Raw genomic sequence first — 21534 nt, 5'->3', positions numbered from 1 at the left:
ATAGATATTTTTTTCCCTCCTACAAACTATAAGTCCTTGGTCTTACACACTAATCAAAATGGGAAATACTTAAATATTTTATAAATTAAAAAAGTAATATCCTAATTCATTTAATTAGAAAGATGGTCTCATTCAGATAAGAGTATAATTCTTTTGTTTGATATCTAGAAATCAAATTTTGCTCCAAAGTAGCAAAATATATTTGACATTTCTAAAAAAAATCTCGCAGTTATAAAATAGGCTTTAAAAATTTATTTATTTTTTATTTTTTATTTATTTTTTTTTTCCTCATGGTTTATTTTTTTTTATATTTAAAAATTTCCATCTCCTTCCCTCCTCCTCCCCCCTCCCTCCCCTCCTTCTCCCCTTTCTCTCCCCTCCTTCTCCCCCTTCCCTCCCCTCCCCTCCACCCATACCTCCCCTCCCTCCCTCTCAAGGCCAAGGAGCCATCAGGGTTCCCCACTCTATGCTAAGACCAAGGTCCTCCCAACTCCCCCCAGGTCCAGGAAGGTGATCGACCAAGCTGAGAAGGCTCCCACAGAGCCCGTCCATGAAGAACAATCAGAGCCCAGAGCCATTGTCCTTTGCTTCTCAGTCAGCCCCCGCTGTTGGCCACACTCAGAGAGACGGGTTTGGTCGCATGATCCATCAGTCCCATTCCAACTGGAGTTGGTGATCTCCCATTAGTTCTGTCCCACCGTCTCCATGAGTGAACGCACCCCTCTCGTTCCTGACTTTCTCTACCTCCTTCCCTACTCCCATTTCCCTTCCATTCCCTCCACTTCTCTTCCCCCTTTCTCTCCAGTCCTAAGAGAAGTCAGGGTGCCCTGCCCTGTGGGAAGTCCAAGGCTCTCCCCCCCTCCATCCAGGTCTAGGAAGGTGTGCATCCAAACGGACTAGGCTCTCAAAAAGCCAGTACATGCATTAGAATCAAAACCCAGTGCCATTATCATTGGGTTTTCAGTCAACCCTCATTGTCAGCCACATTCAGAGAGTCCGGTCTGATCACAAGCTCGTTCAGTCCCAGTCCAGCTGGCATTGGTGAGCTCCCATTAGATCAGTCATACTGTCTCTGTGGAGACACACCTCTTGCAATCCTGACTTCCTTGCTCATGTTCTCCTTCTTTCTTCTCCTCATCTGGACCTTGGGAGCTCAGTCCAGTGCTCCAATATGGGTCTCTGTCTCTATCTCTATCCATCGCCAGATGAAGGTTCTATGGTGATATGCAAGATATTCATCAGTGTGGCTATGGGATGAGGCCAGTTCAGGCACCTTCTCCTCTGCTTCCCAAGGACCTAGCTGGGACATTCCACTGGACACCTGGGAACTCCTCTAGAGCCAAGTCTCTTGTCAACCCTATAATGGCACCCTTAATTATGATATCTTCTTCCCTGCTCCCATATCCACCCTTGCTCCATCTCAACCATCCCATTCCCCCAAGCTCTCCCCAATCCTCCCCTTTTCACTTCTCTCTCCCCATCCACAGATACAAAAATTTGTAGTAACCACCTGTCTATTGGATCACCATGGACTAAAGTTAGAATTTAACAACAATTCCACCTCCAGAAAGCCTAAAAACTCATGGAAACTGAAAAGTCAACTACTGAACCATCCTTGGGTTAAGGAAGAAATAAAGAAAGAAATTAAAGTCTTCCTTGAATTCAATGAAAATAAAGACACAACATACCCAAACCTATGGGACACTATGAAAGCAGTGCTAAGAGGAAAGTTCATAGCACTAAGTGCCCACATAAAGAAAATGGAGAAAGCTTACATTAGAGACTTAACAGCATACCTGAAAGCTCTAGATAAAAAAGAAGCAGACTCACCCAGGAGGAGTAGAAGACTGGAAATAATCAAACTGAGGGCTGAAATCAACAAAATAGAAACACAGAAAACAATCCAAAGAATCAGTGAAATAAGAGCTGGTTCTTTGAGAAAATCAACAAGATTGACAAACTCCTATCCAAACTAATCAAAAGGCAGAAAGATAACACTCAAATTAACAAGATCAGAAATGAAAAGGGGGACATAACAACAGACACTGAGGAAATTCAGAGAATCATTAGGTCTTACTACAAAAGCCTATATGCCACTAAATTGGAAAATGTAAAAGAAATTGATGTTTTTTTAGATAAGTACCATATACCAAAATTAAATCAAGACCAGGTGAACAATTTAAATGGACCTATAAGTCACAAGGAAATAGAAGCTGTCATCAAAAACCTCCCAACCAAAAACAGTCAGGGCCAGATGGTTTTAATGCAGAATTGTACCAGAACTTCCAAGAAGAGCTAATGCCTGTACTCCTTAATGTGTTTTGCAGAATAGAAATGGAAGAGTCATTGCCAAAATCTTTTTATGAAGCTAGAGTTACCCTGATACCAAAAGCACACAAAGTCTCAACCAAGAAAGAGAATTACAGACCAGTCTCACTCATAAACATCAACACAAATTCTCAATAAAATACTGGCAAACCAAATCCAAGAACACATAAAAAAAAAAACATCCATTATGATCAAGTAAGCTTCATCCCAGAGATGCACAACTGGTTCAACATATGAAAATCTATCAATGTAATCCATCCTATAAATAAACTGAAAGAAAAAAACATATTATCATTTCATTAGATGCTGAAAAAGCATTTGACAAAGTTCAACACCCCTTTAAAATAAATATCTTGGAGAAATTAGGATCATACCTAAATATAATAAAAGCAACATACAGCAATCTGACAGCTAACATCAAATTAAATGGAGAGAAACTCAAAGCCATTCCACTAAAATCAGGAACAAGACAAGTCTGTCCACTCTCTCCATACCTCTTCAATATACGGCTTGAAGTTCTAGCAATAGCAATAAGACAACATAAGGAGATCAAGAGGATTCAAATTGGAAAGGAAGAAATAAAACTTTCATTATTTGCAGATGATATGATAGTGTACATCAGTGACCCCAAAACCTCTACCAAAGAACTACTACAGCTGATAAATACCTTCAGTGATGTGGCAGGATAAAAGATCAACCCCCCCCCCAAAATCAGTATCACTCCTATACACAAAGGATAAAGGAGCAGAGAGGGAAATCAAAGAAAGATCACCTTTCACGATAGCCACAAATAGCATAAAGTATCTTGGGGTAACACTAACCAAGGAAGTGAAAGGTCTATTTGACAATAATTTTAAGGCTTTGAAGAAAGAAAATGAAGAGGATACCAGAAAACGGAAGGCTCTCCCATGCTCTTGGAAGGATCAACATAGTAAAAACGGCAGTTCTACCAAAGGCAATCTATAGATTCAATGCAATCCCCATCAAAATCCCAACAAAATTATTCACAGACCTTGAGAGAACAATAATCATCTTTATATGGAAGAACAAAAAACCCAGGATAGCCAAAACAATCCTATACAATAAAGGAACTTCTAGAGGCATTACCATTCCTGACTTCAAGCTGTTTCTGTGGGTATCTCCATTATGGACTTGACTCCTTTGCTTATATTGTTGCTCCTCCCTCTCTTTCATTGGACTTTGGGAGCTCAGCAAGGCTTCCAATGTGGATCTCTGAGTCTGTTTCCATCAATTGCTGAATGTAAGTTCTATGATGATATTTCAAATAGTCATCTATCTGACTACAGTGCACGGCCAGTTCAGGCACCCTCTCCACAATTGCTTAGCTGGGGTCATCATTGTGAATTCCTGGGAATTTCTCTAATGGCAGATTTCTTGTTAGCCCTGTAATGTCCCCCTCAATCAAGATATCTCTTTCTTTGCTCTCCCTCTTTCCTTATCTTGAACATTTTTTTCTCTCAAGTCTCTTTCTCCCTTCCCTTCTCTCCTCCTCCTCCCTTCTTGCCCTTCTTTTCCCTGCCCCCCACACTCCCAATTTTGTCAGAATATCAGGAAAAGGATTTCTTCTTCACAGGGTGATCCATTTATGTTTCTCTTAATGTTATTCTTGTTACCTAGTTTTTCTAAGGTTGTGCACTAAAGATTGGTTGTCCTTTGCTTTATATCTAATATGGACTTATGAGTGAGTACTTACCATGTTTGTCTCCTGTGTCTGGGTTACCTCACTCTTGATTTTTTATGGATAATAATACAATTGCTTTCTGTTTATTTCATACCAATAAAGCTGCAAAGGAATGTAGGAAGAGATGTGAAAAAATGTCATTAAAGATGTTCAAAGAGTTCTTGAGAGCATCTTCCCAAGGAACATTTTCTGACCAGTTTTCTAATACCAGAAAAACAAAATTAAAGGAAGTGTTTTATGACTTGGTTCAAGTAGATGATCCATCCAGTATTCAGCTCTAGTTATGTTAAGCTATGTTTCTATATAAACTGCTTATAGAAATTCAATAAATTATATTCATTTATCAACATAAAATTGCTTGCTGTTAATTGTAAGCACTATACTCATAGAGCCTTAAACTGTTCTAAGAATATATTGGTTATTAGAATGAAGACCATCTCCAAGCATTTAGCTAATGTGTTTAACTTATTTTTCAGAATGTACACTTGTCTTATCCTGGCAGCCTATGGCTTAGATTTTTAAAAACATTATTTATGGCAGGTAGGACACCCCAACACCACCATTCCATCCATTGGACCCTGAAAGCAACAAATATTACTCTGCCCCTAAACCCTCCTACCCCTGCACCCTCTCATAACCTCAGAGGAACACTGAAACATGAGCTGCAACTACACAGGGAGGACTAAGAGAGAAGACTAAGAAGGAACTCTCAAGCACAAGTTGTGACCACAGAGGGTAGACCAAGAAAACAAACCAAGATATCAGACCAAAAGAGAAGGCCAAGAGAGAAATCTAAGAGAGACCTCAGTTGCACTCTGAGACTTAGCCAGTAACAGTATAAAGCCTACAGATTGGCACCAACATGGATGACTACATCTCTAAAGTCTGAGAGTGCTTGGAAAGAAATTCCAGGCACAAAAGAACAGAGTTAAGCACAGCTTCTTGGTAGCCAGCATTTGGTTTTTGGATGCACTCTGTTTGCTGATGGTAAGCAGAAGCGCGGTGACTTCTTTAAGAGAGGTCTTTTTGATTCAGCATTGGAAGCAAAAAAAAGCTTGCATGGTTTCAAAACAACAGCTTCCTGGTTTGCCAGCATGAATGGCACTGACTCTTTTGGGAGGTCCAGCTAGGGAATGTGTAAATGGGGTTTGTGAGCATAGTGCTACAACTTGCTTAATAGCAACATAGACTCATTGTGTTGCTGAAAATGGGGCAATGTGCATAACAGTCAGAGGCAGTGAATATGCTTCCACCATGGTGGACTACATGGAACCAGCAGTCAAGATTGTGGAGTTCGTTTTAGCCATGCCTGCTTAGCAATTAGAAAAAAACACTCCTGGTCAGAAAATATTACAGATATGCAATAAACACAGATTCAGACATAAATAAACCTATGAATGGATCACAGTGTGTTTAAAAAACTGCATGTAGGCTTGAAAGAGAGAAGAATAAGACTATATAGAGTTATAAATGGAAATAGTTTAAAAAATAAAACAAAGTCTTTAAAAAGACAGAGTACAGACAGTCATAGATTAAAGGAGCTAGAAAATTAAGCCATGCGAAGATGGAAAATACACAAAGAGTCTGTATTATGTTTATTATTGTGTTTTCTTTGATTTTTTGACTGTGAATGACATAAGTACAGAGAGACATTTTGTTGTATGGGCTGCTAAGCTAAACCAACACATATTTTAAAGGAATCTTGACTTCAAAATTTGGATCTAAGGATATGTTGTTTTGGAAAAGAGGTTTTGCTTTTGTTTCCACAGATGATTAGAACCTGTGGATTACTTCCATACTAATGTGATTTAATAGCCCAAGACTTCTAAATGATCTCCATGAATCCTCAATACATAGCCAAAAAATGAAGGAAGTAGTTTGAGGAGAACTACACCCAAATTCCCAAATATTGTTTATAAATGTTTGCTTACATTTAAAGGGTATATCATATAGAGATGATTTGAATTTTGGACTATTGATACAAATTTAAGGTAAATTTTGTTATATGTATATTTCTTCTTTTGATTAAGGTATTGTATTTGTGCAGCTCGTTTAAAAATGTAATGTATAATTAAAAAATACAGGTTAATATATAGTCATCTATAATCATTAAGCTTATAATCATGTTAGTTAGATTTCCTAGATGTACAGAGATATATTTCAAATGTATAAATATTCTTCAAATCTTTCAAAGGCTAACATAATATGACATTTAAAATGTCTTAAGAACTTTGGATTTTTCATGACAATAAGACTCATCTGTTTCTAGTAGCACCATTCTACTTCAAGAGGAAAATGGGCATCAAAGAGGCTTCTTATAGGGTTTATTAGCCATTTTGGGGATAAATTGCTCTTGCCTGGACTGCTTGATGTTATGCTGTATGAACTGAACATGCAGGACCCACAGGAAAATGACTGCTGAATTTGTCTAAAGGTGAGATGGTCTTTCAGGGTTCCTGATTCATGAAAGAGTTTGCCATCCATTCTGCAGGACCCAGAAGAAAGTAACTGACAAACTGACAATATAGGCAAAACTGTCCTTGAAATTTACTGATTCATGGAAAAGTCTGCCAGATAATATGGGCCTGTGGGCTGAAGAGGGTACGCCAATGTTACAGAAGAAGTTTGGGTGACATTCCAGGCAGTGAGATGTCTATGTCAATCCAAGAGTTTTGGAAGTTGCTTACAATGCACTTCCTGTTTACTTAGGTAATATTATACCCTTCTAAAGTTTTTGATGGAGTTTAAGGGTAGTTATAATTTTCCTTAGTTATGATAAAAGATAAAGTAGATATAAATATTGTAACTGTAATTCTTGCTTGATACTATTTTTTATATGTAATTTTTACTATGTTAGAGCTAAAACCTTTCTTTTTATATAGACAGAAAAGGGAAGGTGAGGTGGGATTCCCCTCTGTATGCTGTAAATGTGTTTGGTTAAACAATAAATAAGCTGCTTTGGCCTGTGATGGGGCAGACTTGAGGTAGGAGGGAAAACTAAACTGAAGCTGGGAGAGAGTAGGGGAAGTTAATGAGATGTCATGTAGTCCATTGTGTAAATGTACCACATTTTCCTTATCCATTCTTTGATCGAAGGGCATTTAGGTTGTTTCCAGCTTTGACTATGACAGACAACGCTGCTATGAACACAGTTGAGCAAATGTACTTGTGAAATGATTGGGCATCCTTTGGATATATACCCAAAAGTGGTATTACTGGATCTTGAGGAAGGTTGTTATCTAAATTTCTGAGAAATGGCCACACTGACATCCAAAGGGACTGTACCAACTTGCATTCCCCCCAGCAATGCAGATTGTTCCCTTTATCCTACATCCTCTCCAGCATAAGTTTTTGACATTGTCCATTCTTACAGGTGTAAGATGGAATCTCAGTGTTGTTTTGATTTGCATTTCTCTGATAACAAAGGATGTTGAACATCTTTCAGCCATTTTAGATTCCTCTGTTGAGAGTTGTCTGTTTAGGTCTGTACTCCAATTTATTTTTATTGGATTATTTGTTCTTTTGATAACCAATTTCTTGAGTTCTTTGTATATTTTGGAGTTCAGACCTCTGCCTGATATAGGGTTGATGAAGATCTTTTTCCATTCTGTAGGCAGCCATTTTGGTTGTTGATCATGTTCTTTGATTTACAAAAGCTTTTCAATTTTAGGAGTTCCTTTTTTTAATTGTTTATCATAGTGTCTGTGCTACTGGGTTTATATTTAGGAAAGTGGTCTCCTGTACCAGTGTGTTCAGGTGTACTTCCCACTTTCTCTTCTATTAGGTTTAATGTGGCTGGCTGTATGTTGAGGATTTTGATCCATTTTGACTTGAGTTTTGTGCAGGGTGATAGATATGGATTGATTTTCATTCTGTTTTAATTAATGGTTTTGTTGCATATGGTCAAAATATTCCTTGGTACATTAATAACTTTATCAGAATAATATTTTCAATTTTTCTATATTTACTTGTCTTTTGTTCAATTAAACCTGAGCTCTCAAGGTCCTGATGAGGAGCAAAAGGAGGGAGATCATGAGCAAGGAAGCCAGGACCGCGAGGAGTGCGTTTACCCATTGAGACGGTGGGACAGATCTAACGGGAGACCACCAAGTCCAGTCGGAATGGGACTGATGGAACAGGGGACCAAACCGGACTCTCTGAATGTGGCTGACGGTGGAGGAGGACTGAGAAACCAAGGACAATGGCAATGAACATGAACTCTACAGCATGGACGGGCTCACTGTGAGCCTTGTCAGTTTGGTTGCTCACCTTCCTGGACTTAGGGGGAGCTGGGAGGACCTTGGACTAAACATAGTGAAGGGAACCCTGATGGCTCTTTGTCTTTGGAGAGGGGTGGAGTGGGGGTATGGATGGAAGGGAGGGGAGGGAAGGGAGAGGAGAAGGGGAGGAGATGGAAATCTTGAATAAAAAAATGAGAAAAAAAATAAAAATTAAAAAAAAATTATAAACTTATCTCAACAAATATATTTCATTCATGCCATATTTTTCAATCTACGTATACATTTGGAGCAGTTTTCAAAATTGAAGATAAAGCATATAAACAGCAATGATTTTTTACCTCAGGGTGTGGGAACTAGCTCCTCATAATTACATTATAATATGCCTATCAGAGTTCAAGTACCCCAGGATCTGGGTCATAACACAAGAATTCCTTTGGGAATTTCTGTTGACTTGAATGAGACAAAGATTCCTCATGAGAGGCCACTGAGTGTTTAAAAGACATTATTTTTAGAATTCACACTTAAATATTCCTGAAATAATTTATATAACCTTTTCTAGAAAAATATTAGTCTTATATCATTTATTTCAGTAATGAGGGGTGAGTTCAACTGTGACCATTAATACCAGTATGAATAGAAATAAGTCTAGGAAAGGTAGAGACCATTAAATCCCATTTAATAGCAAATGAACAAATAGTAGCATCATTACTGTAATGTTTACAGCAAATGCCTGTTTAAAACCTCATATTTTCTGTTCATTAACTAGCTTCTAAAATTAAACATACATGAAAAATAAATATCAAAATTGGTATATTGAAATGCTGTTAATTTCCTGTTTAGAATGCCAATTTGAGTTCACAAAAAGTATATGGTCTTTACCATTAGAAAGAGCTACAGTGAGACACAAACAAGCATTGTAGAGACTTGTGAGAGTGGATGAATGGCTTCATTTCCTGAAGGTTCAGGTTTTCTGTTTAAAACTGAGATGTAATTACAAGAGATATTTTAAAGTTGTATTAAATAATTATTCTCCATAAATGTGCGGCTCTTAGGATCCAAGAATAGCTACACTAATTATTTTCTTTTTATTTTAGCTGGAATTATTTCTCAGTGTTATAAAGGTTGCTCATAGCATCTATGATTTATTGAAAGCATTATTTTTCTAGTTAGTATAAATATTAAAAATTTAATTAAACTTTTTATTATATTTTTTAGTCAAAGGTCCCTTAACTTCTCCTGCTTATATTATTGGTCAAGAAAAAGAAAGTCAACCAGCTGGTGCCATGAGGGGTCATTTCCACAGAGAACTAGACAGGCAGAGTCACTATTAAACTGAGACATGGGCGCTATGGGAGTGGAGGATACCAAAGGAGAATAGGGAGTCGTTAAAAAGATACAGCCAATCCTATCTATCCAATGAAGTGTGAACTTGGGGCTATTTTGGTCTGTTTTAATTAAAGAGGAATAAAAGATCAAAAATAGTAGTTGGAGGGAGATGGTTGGTTCAGGGAGTGGGCAAGAAATTTACAATTGGGGTGAAGTACCCTCCATCTGCTTGGATCCCTTCAGTACTTCTGGTCTGTCAGGAATTGGGCAGCTTGCAAAACACAAGAACAACTCTGAGACCCCTTGGTACTTTAGTCAGGGAGCTGGAGGAGACAGAAAGTTTTGCCCTCCAGAAGAATGATGACATTATCTAGTTTCTCTTTCTGGTCCACTTTATTCTAACTTCTTGATATTTGTGCTTGATTCCTGTCTGTTTCTACTTGATGGCATCATTGGAGCTGGAATATTTAATTTTCATCTTAAGGATTGTGCCTCCAGGACAATGTATTCCAGCAAATGGTTTTCTACCCAGAATTATAAAATATTCTGGAATCTGTGGCTCAAGCCTAAGAACTCAAGTTGCTCTGAAGAATTTGGTATTTAGGGTAGATTGGTACATAGCCCAGACTGCCATCTTACAAACAAACATAACATCAAGCAAAACAAGAAAGGAGCACAAAAATAGCAGATTGTAAATCATCAATTATATTTAGTGTACACAGGTGTAAAACAAGTCATGCTGTAGTAATGTTCAGATGAATGGTAAACCAAAACCAATGTACTCAGTAGCACAGGCGGGAACAGGATGAGAGATTATAATACAGTTCATTCTGTCTTTATGTCATTACATTTATATCTGTTAACAGGTACTATCACTTGCTTCTATAAAGTATTACTTTATGAACTAAATCCTTGAAGGCTTGTTTGACTTGTTGATTTCTCAACGTGTAAATAAAAGGGTTCAACATAGGAGCAATTGAAGTGTTGAGAACAGCTACCCCTTTGGTCAGCGATGCCCTTTCATTGGCAGAAGGTTTGACGTATATGAAAATGCAACATCCATACGAGATGGAGATGACAATCATGTGAGAGGAGCAGGTAGAGAAAGCCTTTTTCCTCTGGCTGGCAGATGGGAACCTCAGAATGGTGCTGATGATGCAGATGTAAGACAAGATCACTAGTGCCAACGTGAACAGCAGAATTACAAAAGCAAAGTAAAAGCCAATCATCTCTAGACTCCTTGTGTCTGAGCAAGAGAGTTGTAAAATGGGGAAGTAGTCACAGGAGAAGTGATCGATGATGTTTGAGGCACAGAAATCTAACTTGAGGATAAGTATGACTAATGGGAAAATGATTAGAAACCCTCCCAGCCACGAGGTGAGGACAAGAAGGGCACAGACTTTCTGACTCATGATGGCGGTGTAATGCAGTGGCTTGCAGATGGCGACATAGCGATCATAAGACATAGCGGTGAGAAGAAAGAACTCAGACACTCCCATGGAGATGAAGAAAAATAGCTGAGCCAAACAGTTGTTGTAGGATATGGTCTTAACTTTTGTAATTATTGACCCCAGAAATCTAGGGACAGAAACACTGGTGAACATAATTTCTAAGAATGAGAAGTTACGGAGGAAGAAATACATAGGAGTCTTTAGGCGAGAGTCAAGAAAGGTGAGGGTGATGATGGATAGGTTTCCACACACACTTAATATGTAAGCAATGAATAAAAAGAAAAAAATTACAGCCTGAAGCTCCGGGTCATCTGTTATGCCTAAGAGCACAAACTCAGTAATCATGGAGTGGTTTCTCATACTGATTTACTGTTAACAGAATCTATTGATTAAAAAAACTCAAAATATGAATTTAATACAGAAGAATTGAAGAGTTAAATATTGGTATTGCTGTGTGCAATGAGCTGAACCAGTAGTAGTGTTTCTATAAAATTTTACCAAATCTCTTTTTTCTACTGAAATATATACAAACACAATTATCTAAAAATATATTTACATAAAATAAATCTATAATATATACTGAATTGAAAAAACATGTATCAATGAATTTTGATTAAGGATACCTTCCTTATTTTTACATGAAATATCAATGTTTAGTCAGAAATTGTATATGCCTTACCTTCAAATCACAAATTTTTTGCAATGTATCTCAACTGTATAATTTTTATATTAATACATTATTTTAAAATTTCCTATATTTTGTTTAATCATGCTTTAAAAATGTTAATTTAAAATCTTATGCCATTTTCAAATATCTATAATTTATTGGTAGAAAAAAATCACATAACCCCATCTTAGGCACCATGGAAATACAGCGCTTGATGAGGTTTGCTTATAAAAATGTGCTGGCTAAGATCAAGTGCAGCATCGGTTCTTATCAGGTTCTTAACCTATAGGAAAGAAAACACAAGTTAGACAGATTAATTACAATATAGACAGAGATAGGTAATGCACCTATGAGAGTATTTATGTTTTTATTTATTTATTTATTTATTTATTTATTTATTTTTGGTTTTTCGAGACAGGGTTTCTCTGTGGCTTTGGAGCCTGTCCTGGAACTAGGTCTAAATATTTTTTTACTATGATCACTTTAAGCTTTTCCTTTAAATTTTTGAGTACATAAAATTTTAAGGTTCCTTTCCCCAAATCTCAAAGTATACTATTGCCTTTCTTTCCAAGGACTGATCAGAATACATAAAATTTCTATAAGATTTACCTATCCAAACCACAAAACTCTACACTGTACAATCCTGACTTCAATCCTTTCTTTTTATCCTTATACTTTGCAATGATCTTGTGTCTGATAATCTATGAATTTCATTTTTAAACATATTCAACCTATAATTTTCCTTATGGGGCAACACATCAGATGGTAGATATTAAAGTTAATGATTGGTATTTTTTAAGTCTTACTATTTTATGCTTCTGGCTCTCAGCATTGTTTCTATTTAGGCATATATATATATATATATATATATATATATATATATATGTCATAAAACTACAGATTAAAAGACAGAGATTATTCTTGTGGTTTGAAAAGTGATTTATATATATCCTGAAAATATAAAATGTAGTAATGTAGTACTAATAAAGTAGTTTTCTAAACATCTTGCACTTTTTTTAAAATAAAAAAGCCTTCAGATGTCAGAAAAAATATGTATTTATTCCAAAATATGGAGCATATGCTTGGAATGTCTGATGATATCATCAATCATGTAATCCTAAATTTGTCTTTATTTACTTAAAATCAAAATGAATATGTTCGTAGTATTCTTCAAATAAATGTTCATCATCCAGCTTATCCTTGTCTCTATTACCCAAAATATCTCACATAGAAAAATCACAGGCTGGATTGCTTGTGAGATTTCTGACAGTCTCATACAAAGCATATTTTTCTTTAATACTTTTTATTGTCTCACGGAAACAGAGAAAAAACCTATCTGACTCAAGTTCCAAAACCTGCTTCAGTAACCGTTAAAAATTCTTCAAGCAAGTTTAGCAGGGAAACCGGAAGGCAAAACATTTCAAAGCGCCTTGGTTAGGTTAGCTTGTCCTGCACAAAGAGGGCAGAATTTTACCTTCTCTGGCCAGTACGGATTGATGAAGGGCAGGATGCAAGTGGAGGTAGTTCATAAGATGCTGTGACGTCACAGCACGTCTTTCTGGAAAGCCAAACAATATAAGGAGACAGTGGAAAAACTGTACCAATCAGCTGGCAATAACCAACCTAGCTTCCCTTTCACCAAACTAAATTTTCCCAACGAGCAGATAGATTCAGTATATACAGTGAAGGTAATTTATTGTAGATGCCTCTGGGATTAACTAAATCCAATCCTACAATGACTCTTCTTTAAACGCAGTACACTTATTTTATTCATTAGTATGTCTCTCCAGCACAGAAAAAAAGTGACAAAAATGACAATAATATCTTTAAAATTAGAATTTTACTTCAGTTGTATTTTATTTAGAATTTTATAATTAATATATGAGAATCTAGTATATGTTAGTATATAGGAAGCCTATCAATATGTTTCCTACCAGGTTTTCATTATCCTCAAGGCTTCAAATTTACCAGCATAAAAACAGAATGTTCTTCCAAATACTTTTATGTATGAAGGTATATTTTATTTAATCCACATTACAAATTTCACAAAGCCAGTGACTGTATAATTATGTCATATTATATATTCTGTAATTCTCTTGTTCTGCTATTTTTAGTACATATTACTGAATGTTATTCTTGTCACATTATCTAGGCTAACTCCATTCTTGTGTAACTGTTATGTGGGATACTCAAGGAGTCTTATATGCAATTTGTTAATTTAATTTTTGTTTAAGAACATGGAATTTGGTCATTACTAATTTCTCTTACTGGTTATAGTGCTGTTTTGCCTTCTGTCTTTTTGCATACACGTGACAGCTATTTGTCTAAAGTATGTACAAACTAATTTTGGATAGATATTTTTTTCCCTCCTACAAACTATAAGTCCTTGGTCTTACACACTAATCAAAATGGGAAATACTTAAATATTTTATAAATTAAAAAAGTAATATCCTAATTCATTTAATTAGAAAGATGGTCTCATTCAGATAAGAGTATAATTCTTTTGTTTGATATCTAGAAATCAAATTTTGCTCCAAAGTAGCAAAATGTATTTGACATTTCTAAAAAATCTTTCAGTTATTAAATAGGATTTTGAAAACTTTAAACAAAACAATATACAAAAGTCTCATCATAGGATTGTTCTTGTGTCCTAAGTGTTAACAACCGAATTATGGAATTCCAAAATTTTCTATGTTAGTGCATCAGATGAGTGTTTAAAGAAACAGGAAGATAACATGAGATCTCTGGAATGGAGTAATAGATGAGGTAATAACAGGATATGTATGATATGAAAGGGGAAATGGCAAAACAGAGAATCTAATTGGGGAAGGGAGAGGGAGAAGAGACTGACAAAGCAGGATAACAGTAAGGTTGAAAAACATACGAACTCTTTAACAATATTTGCAATACATGTAAGTCTGTGTATACATACACATTTAAAATTTAAATGGAATTTTCTCATCTGGGATGAGCCACAGATTATCTAACAGAACCCCTAACACATGAGAAGACTTTTTTTTTAGTTGTTGGTCAGGATGATCCTAGAGATCCCCTAATCATTACAGGCCATTGCTTTTGTGCCTGGGTGGCTCTAGTGGAGGAAGTGAAGTCCCTATTGCTGAAGACACCATGCATTTTGAATGCAGAGTCCAGAGGCCCTGAGCTGGATGTGAACTGAATGCTTCCTTCCTGAAGACTAGCTTTCATGTACCACAAAGCACCATGAAAGTTTCCAAAGGAGGAAAGCAGTCAATAGTCCTGTCCTTTTGTGATGCCTATGAATATCACAATGACAAGCATGGCATGATAACTCCAAGGATCCAGTAGGGGATACATATTTCTTGGCACTAGTCAACATTTTCCTGGTTGGACTTAAGGCATGATCAACAATAGCAGAATCATGGATGGTACTGGAAACATAAACTATTAGCCAGGACTAGTGAAGTCATAAATATTGGAGGGCATCCTATAACCATCACTTTATGAAACCAGCATAATCCATAAATATATTTTTTGAAGCTGACCTTATACCCTCAGATAAGGGTAGTTCTCACTCCTCATCAAGGAAACTTCTCTTTACAGCACATAGTGACCCTTACAGAAAGTTACAACTAGCAAAAATGCAGTTGGTGTCAGATGGTATCTCCAAGTTGTTTTGATTTGCATAAGGATGTTGAATACTTATTTAAGTGTATTTTTAGCCATTTGAGGTTCTTCTGTTGAGAATTCTCTTTTTGAATCTGTACCCCACTTTTAAATGGGCTTATTTGGTGTTTAGAAGGCTAGTTTCTTGAGTTCTTTATAAATTTTGGATCTCAGTCCTACGTCAGATGTGGGGTTGGTGAAGATCTTTTTCCCTATTCTATAGGTTGCTGTTTTGTCTTATTGACAATGTACTTTGCCTTACAGAAGCTTTTCAGTTTCAGGAGGTTCCATTTCTTAATTGTTGATTTCAGTGTCTGTCCTACTAGTGTTATATCAGGAAGTAGTCTCCCATACCAATGCACTCAAGACTGTTTGCCACTTCCCTTCCTATCATCTTCAGTGTAACTGGATTTATGTTGAGGTCTTTGATCTTCTTGGACATCTTACCCCTGTCAGAATGGCAAAGATCAAAAATGCTAATGACAGCTTATATTGGAGAGGATGTTGAATAAAAGAACATTCTTTCACTGTGGTTGGGAGTGCAAACTTGTACTGCCACTTTGGAAATCAGTATGGTGGTTTCTCAGAAAATTGAGAGTCAGTCTACCTCAAGAGCCAGTGATACCAATCGGGCATACACCCAAAGGATACAGACCTGTACCCCAAGGACACCTACTCAACTATGGTCATAGAGGCTTTATTCATAATATCCAGAACATGGAAACAACCTCAATGGTAAGGTAAAGGATCTGGATAGTAAGTACCAAATCTTGCACTCAGATATCTTGACATCACGTAGACAGTGTATCAGTGAACATTTTATGGTATTTATTTTGTGTGCCTGTGTGTGTATTGTGTGTGGTCATAAATGTGTCATGATTTATGTGGCGATGAAAGAACAATTTGTAGACATCTATTCTCCTTCCACTACGTGGGTGTGGGCTTAAACTCAGGCTGACAGGCCTGGTGACAGTTGCCTTTATTTGTTGAGCTTTCCCCTGAGCCACCACAATAACTATTTTAATTATGAGCCCAAAAGGTGCTGGATAGATGGCATGAAGGAAGGTTGTGGAACCTTGTGTATGGCAATAAAGCAAGGATCTAGGACTGCTCAGGATAGGAACAACTGGAGAAGCATCATAAACAGGCAGCCCATACATGCTTATGCATTACTGAGGCATAAATGAATGAATGATGAATTATAAAGTATGAGAAGAATCTTGTATCAGAAAGATATAAGAAGATAATAGTTGGAAAAGATATACAACAGCAAGATAGGTGTTGTCTGAGGTTTCTGTCCTGCCTGGATTCTTTCTGCCAGGTCCCACAGATATTTAGCCTCAAAGAAATCACACAGAGGTCTATATTAATGATAAACTGATTGTCCCATTAGCTCAGGCTTCCTATTAACTCATTACTTACACTAACCCATTATTCTCATCTATATTAGCTACATGACTTGGTACCTTTTTCAACAGGACAATCACATCTTCCTTCTTCTGTTGGGACAGGACTGGGGATCAATGAGCTTCCTTCTTCCCAGAATTCTCCTGTTCTCATTGACCTGCCTCTACTTCCTGTCTAGTTGTTCCGCCTATACTTCCTGCCTGGTTACTGGCAATCAGCATTTATTTAAAACATAATTGACAGATATATAGACAATTGTTCTGCACCACTTCCCCATCTTTAAAAAAAAACAAAAAAACAAAAAACAAGAACATCCATAGTCATTTTTTTTTTTTTTTGGAATGTGAGAGTAGTTTTCTAGGCTACTTCCTGCTGGTGGGGGCACTGATAATCTTATGGGGACCTAAAGAAAATTTAGAATTATGATCAAGTCCTGACTGGAGTATCCTATGAATCTTGATCATCTCAGGCAGCAGTATTGAATCTGTTATGGATGTAGAACTCAGATGTCTGAGCCATCTTTTTCTACCAGAGATTTCTCAGGTGGTCTTCCTTGATTAAACCTTATTTTTCTTAACTCAGAATGAATCAACAGCCTCTCATTTCCTGTGGAAACAAAAGTAAAATCTCTTGTCCAAAGTAACATACCTTTTGACTTCAATTTTGAAGTCAAGGTATTTTCAAAATACCTGTCTTGAATTAATTTAACAGAATTTATAAACAAATATCTTTTAGTAGCTGTTGCTCCTTCCTCAGCATTCAAACAATTCAAAGAGAGCATAAAAACATGCAGTATCAAGATTCTCTATGAATTTTTCATCTTTATGTGGCTTTATTTTAACCTCTATTTCTTTTATTTTTACTTTTTGGCTTTTTGAGACAGGGTTTCTGTGTATCTTTATCCTGGAACTCCCTCTGTAGACCAGGATGTCCTTGAACTCACAAAGATCCACTTGCTTCTGCCTCCCAAGTGCTTGGATTAAATGTGTGTACCACCACACCTTGAATTCAGAGAGGTCTGGCTCCTTTGTCTCCCACGTGTTGGGATTAAAGGCATGTGCTACCAAACCTTGAACTCATAGAAGTCCATCTGTCTTTGTGTCCAAGTGTTTGGATTAAAGGTGTATGCCACCACACTTTGAACTCCCAGAGGTCTGTATGCCTCTGTCTCTCAAGTGTTAGGATTAAAGGTATGTACCACCAAACCCAACTACCCTCTTTCTTTTTTATTTTGAGGACTTTAACCTCTTTCTTTACTCTCCCAAGTTTGCATATATTTTTAACACAGTTTAAACCCCTCAGAGGTTTTCTTCATCTTTGAATCTCTCTTTGCTGTATAAATCTCTTTCTCTGATCATCTGAGTCTTTAAATTGCTAAACAATATGGAGAGGATTAAAGCTGTGGCTTTGATAGCTAGATCCAGCCCATTCCTTAGCTTTCTGAGATTCTAGGCTCATGGCGGAGGTACAGGCCAGAGCCATGTTTATTGCCACAACTCTATGGCATTTCCACATCCCTGCCAGCAACCAAGCTACAACAGGCTGCTCACAAACCACATTCAAATGTTTCGTAGTCGGACTCCTGCCTGAAAGTGTCTGACTTTGCCCTGGCAGGATGGCCCAGAAAGCCAGCATTTTAAAACGGCACAGCTTTTTTTCCTGTTACAGCTGAAAACAAAAAAGCATGTGGTCACATTTTCATCAACACCATTTAAGTGTTTTTTGGAAGGACCTCTTTAAAGAGCTGCAAGGTTTAACAGCTAAAGCTGAGCCAGGAAGCTTTTCTTAAATGAGAGTGCTTGCCTCTAGCAAGCAGAGCCCATCTGAGAAAATGCTGCTATCAATAAGTCATGCTTAACTCTATTTTTTTTGTAGACTTACTTCCCAAGCTCTATGAGGCTTTATGTGGATGCAGTTGTTCATGTGGGGGCCATTTGTTGTCTGGGTTTCCTGCCTATACTTCCTGCCTGGCTACTGGCCAATAAGTGTTTATTTAAAACATAATTGACAGAATATAGACAATTGTCCCATACCAGATAAGCTAGAAAACTGTTAACAAAAATGAAAAAATAAACAAGGAAGTTGGTAGTGTCACAGGGATATGACCGGGCCATTGGCATTTATGAATTGGCCTTCAATGTGCCACATCATTTCATGTACTTGTGAAAAACACCATCTTCTTTGCTATGTTCATAAAGGCTTGCTTGACTTGCTGATTCCTCAGGCTATAAATGAAGGGGTTTAGCATGGGGGCTACTGAGGTATTTAACACAGCAACTCCCTTGGTCAAAGATGCTCTATCTGATGCCGATGGCTTAATGTACATAAAAATGCAGCTTCCATAAGAGATGGAGATGACAATCATGTGGGAAGAGCATGTGGAAAAGGCCTTGGTCCTCTGACTAGCAGAAGGAATCTTCACAATGGCTCTGATGATATACGTGTAGGACAGACATATTAGGACTAAAGTGAACATTAGGGTAAAGACAGCACAGAAAAAGCCCATCTTCTCCAGGAATTTTGTATCTGAACAGGAAAGTTGCAGCAGAGGGAAGTAATCACAGGTATAATGATCAATGATATTGGACCCACAGTAATCAAGTTGTATCACCAACATGAGTGCAGGAAAGATGATTAGGAAAGAGACCAGCCAGCAGACAAAGACCAGCATTGTGCAGACTTTCTGACTCATGATGGTCAGGTAATGCAGGGGCTTGCAGATGGCAACGTAACGATCATAGGACATGGCAGCCAGAAGGTAAAATTCAGTGACTCCAAAGAGAATGACAAAAAACAACTGAGCTATGCAGTTGTTGAAGGAAATGGTTTTATCCCCTGAGATTATGGTGCCCAAGAACTTGGGTATAGTGACAGTTGTGAAGGACACTTCCAGTATAGAGAAATTCCTGAGGAAGAAATACATGGGGGTCTGTAGCTGGGAATCCACCAGTGTGAGCGTGATGATGGTCAAGTTCCCTGTGATGCTGAGTGTGTAGGTGATGAAGAGAAAGATGAAGATCACAACCTGGATCTTAGGGTCATCTGATAACCCCAGAAGAATAAACTCTGTGGTTTCCGTATGGTTTCTCATTCTACACTCACGGTTAAAAATTTTTAGTTAGACCTATTAAGAAAAAAAAGCAGATAACCAACTTGAACTACACACTAACAAATCCCACTGTGTAGATCTAGAATTTTGTAAAAATACACTTTCTTTACATTCAGAAGCTTTGGAAGCCACACTGTAGTAGCAATGGTCTATTAATTCCTTCCATTTTGCAGAAAAATACATTTTATTGGAATTAGATTTTAAAAGGAAATTAATTGGTAAAAATAACATGAGATAATATTATCAACACAAGTATAGCGTCTATTGTGGGAAAATATTCTGAAAGTCCGTGGAGAGAGAAAAATAACAGAAAGTGTTGCTGGGCATGTAAATTAGTACCACTACTATGGAGGAGAATAGAGCAGCCCTCCAATGTTTACTATGGAAATACTATCTGATCGTATGGTCTCACCCCTGGGTATATATACAAGGCAAAATATATTCAAATACAAAAGAAATGCTAACAACATCCATGTTTACTGTGGCACTGTTCTAATGCCATAGACATGAAATCAATTTTGTGGCACATCAACAAATAATGTATTAGAAAAATTATTTTCTCAATCAAATATGAATGAAATGCTATAATTGACATTAAAGTATCTGGAATGGGATAAAAGTATGCTGTGCAAAATAAGACAAACACATAAAGACAAAAACTCTCTATTTCAAGCATATTTGTAAAGTTTAAAATGCTCACCACAAAGAACAAATTGTTACTAGAAAATTTAATGGGTATGGGGTTTGGCTGGGAAGAAATATAGAGGAAGTATATTTGGATATGATGAATGCTGGTGTATTTATGCAAAAACATCATGTAATTCTACTAATATGTAAAATAAATAAAAAATTAATGATAAACAAAATAAAACCAAGAAAACCAAATTGATAGGTGTTACACAGGCTAAAATGGCAAGACAGGGGTGTGTTGGTAGACCCCTGAGACTAGATAACACTTATCTTTAGAGATGCCCCCAAAATATCATGGCCTTTGTGTCATTGTTCCAATATCTTTGCAAATTTCCCTTCACATAAATGTTTAATTGTATTAAGAATTTAAAAAATACAAAAGACATTTTATTATTTTTTTCCTCTCATTTTTTTATTAAAAATTTCCATCTCCTCCCCTCCTCCTCCTCCTTCCCTCCCCTCCCTTCCACCCATACCCAAAAACACCAATGATAGCCTTTGCTGGAGAGGATGTGGAGTAAGGGGTACACTCATCCATTGCTGGTGGGAATGCAAACTTGTGCAACCTCTTTGGAAAGCAGTATGGAGGTTTCTCAGGAAATTTGGGATCAACCTACCCCAGGACCCAGCAATCCCACTCTTGGGAATTTACCCAAGAGATGCCCAATCATATTACAAAAGCATTTGTTCAACTATGTTTATAGCAGCATTATTTGTAATAGCCAGAACCTGGAAACAACCTAGATGCCCTTCAGTGGAAGAATGGATGAAGAAAGTGTGGAATATATACATATTAGAGTACTACTCGGCGGTAAAAAACAATGACATCTTGAATTTTGCATGCAAATGGATGGAAATAGAAAACATCATCCTGCCGGGCGGTGGTGGCGCATGCCTTTAATCTCAGCACTCGGGAGGCAGAGGCAGGCGGATCTCTGTGAGTTCAAGACCAGCCTGGTCTATAAGAG

At 37.1% G+C, this 21534-nt stretch overlaps 2 protein-coding genes across 2 annotated transcripts; both read right to left on the bottom strand.

Annotated features, from left to right (window-relative positions):
• Window positions 1-10469: 10469 nt before the first annotated feature.
• Window positions 10470-11408, bottom strand: LOC119803439 (olfactory receptor 6C3-like). Its single transcript, XM_038314764.1, has one exon. The coding sequence runs from the start codon at window positions 11406-11408 to the stop codon at window positions 10470-10472; it is 939 nt and encodes a 312-aa protein (XP_038170692.1).
• Window positions 11409-18919: 7511 nt separating this feature from the next.
• On the bottom strand, window positions 18920-19858 carry LOC119803400 (olfactory receptor 6C1-like). Its single transcript, XM_038314691.1, has one exon. The coding sequence runs from the start codon at window positions 19856-19858 to the stop codon at window positions 18920-18922; it is 939 nt and encodes a 312-aa protein (XP_038170619.1).
• Window positions 19859-21534: the final 1676 nt, after the last annotated feature.

The sequence above is a fragment of the Arvicola amphibius genome, chromosome 17, assembly GCF_903992535.2.
Source record: "Arvicola amphibius chromosome 17, mArvAmp1.2, whole genome shotgun sequence".
NCBI lineage: Eukaryota > Metazoa > Chordata > Mammalia > Rodentia > Cricetidae > Arvicola > Arvicola amphibius.
The sequence above is the reverse complement of the archived record's forward strand: the minus strand, read 5'-3'. Positions and strand labels throughout refer to the sequence as shown.

Excerpts from the sequence above, each read along its gene's own strand:
- LOC119803400 (XM_038314691.1), bottom strand. The coding sequence starts at position 19,858 with ATGAGAAACCATACGGAAACCACAGAGTTTATTCTTCTGGGGTTATCA.
- LOC119803439 (XM_038314764.1), bottom strand. The coding sequence starts at position 11,408 with ATGAGAAACCACTCCATGATTACTGAGTTTGTGCTCTTAGGCATAACA.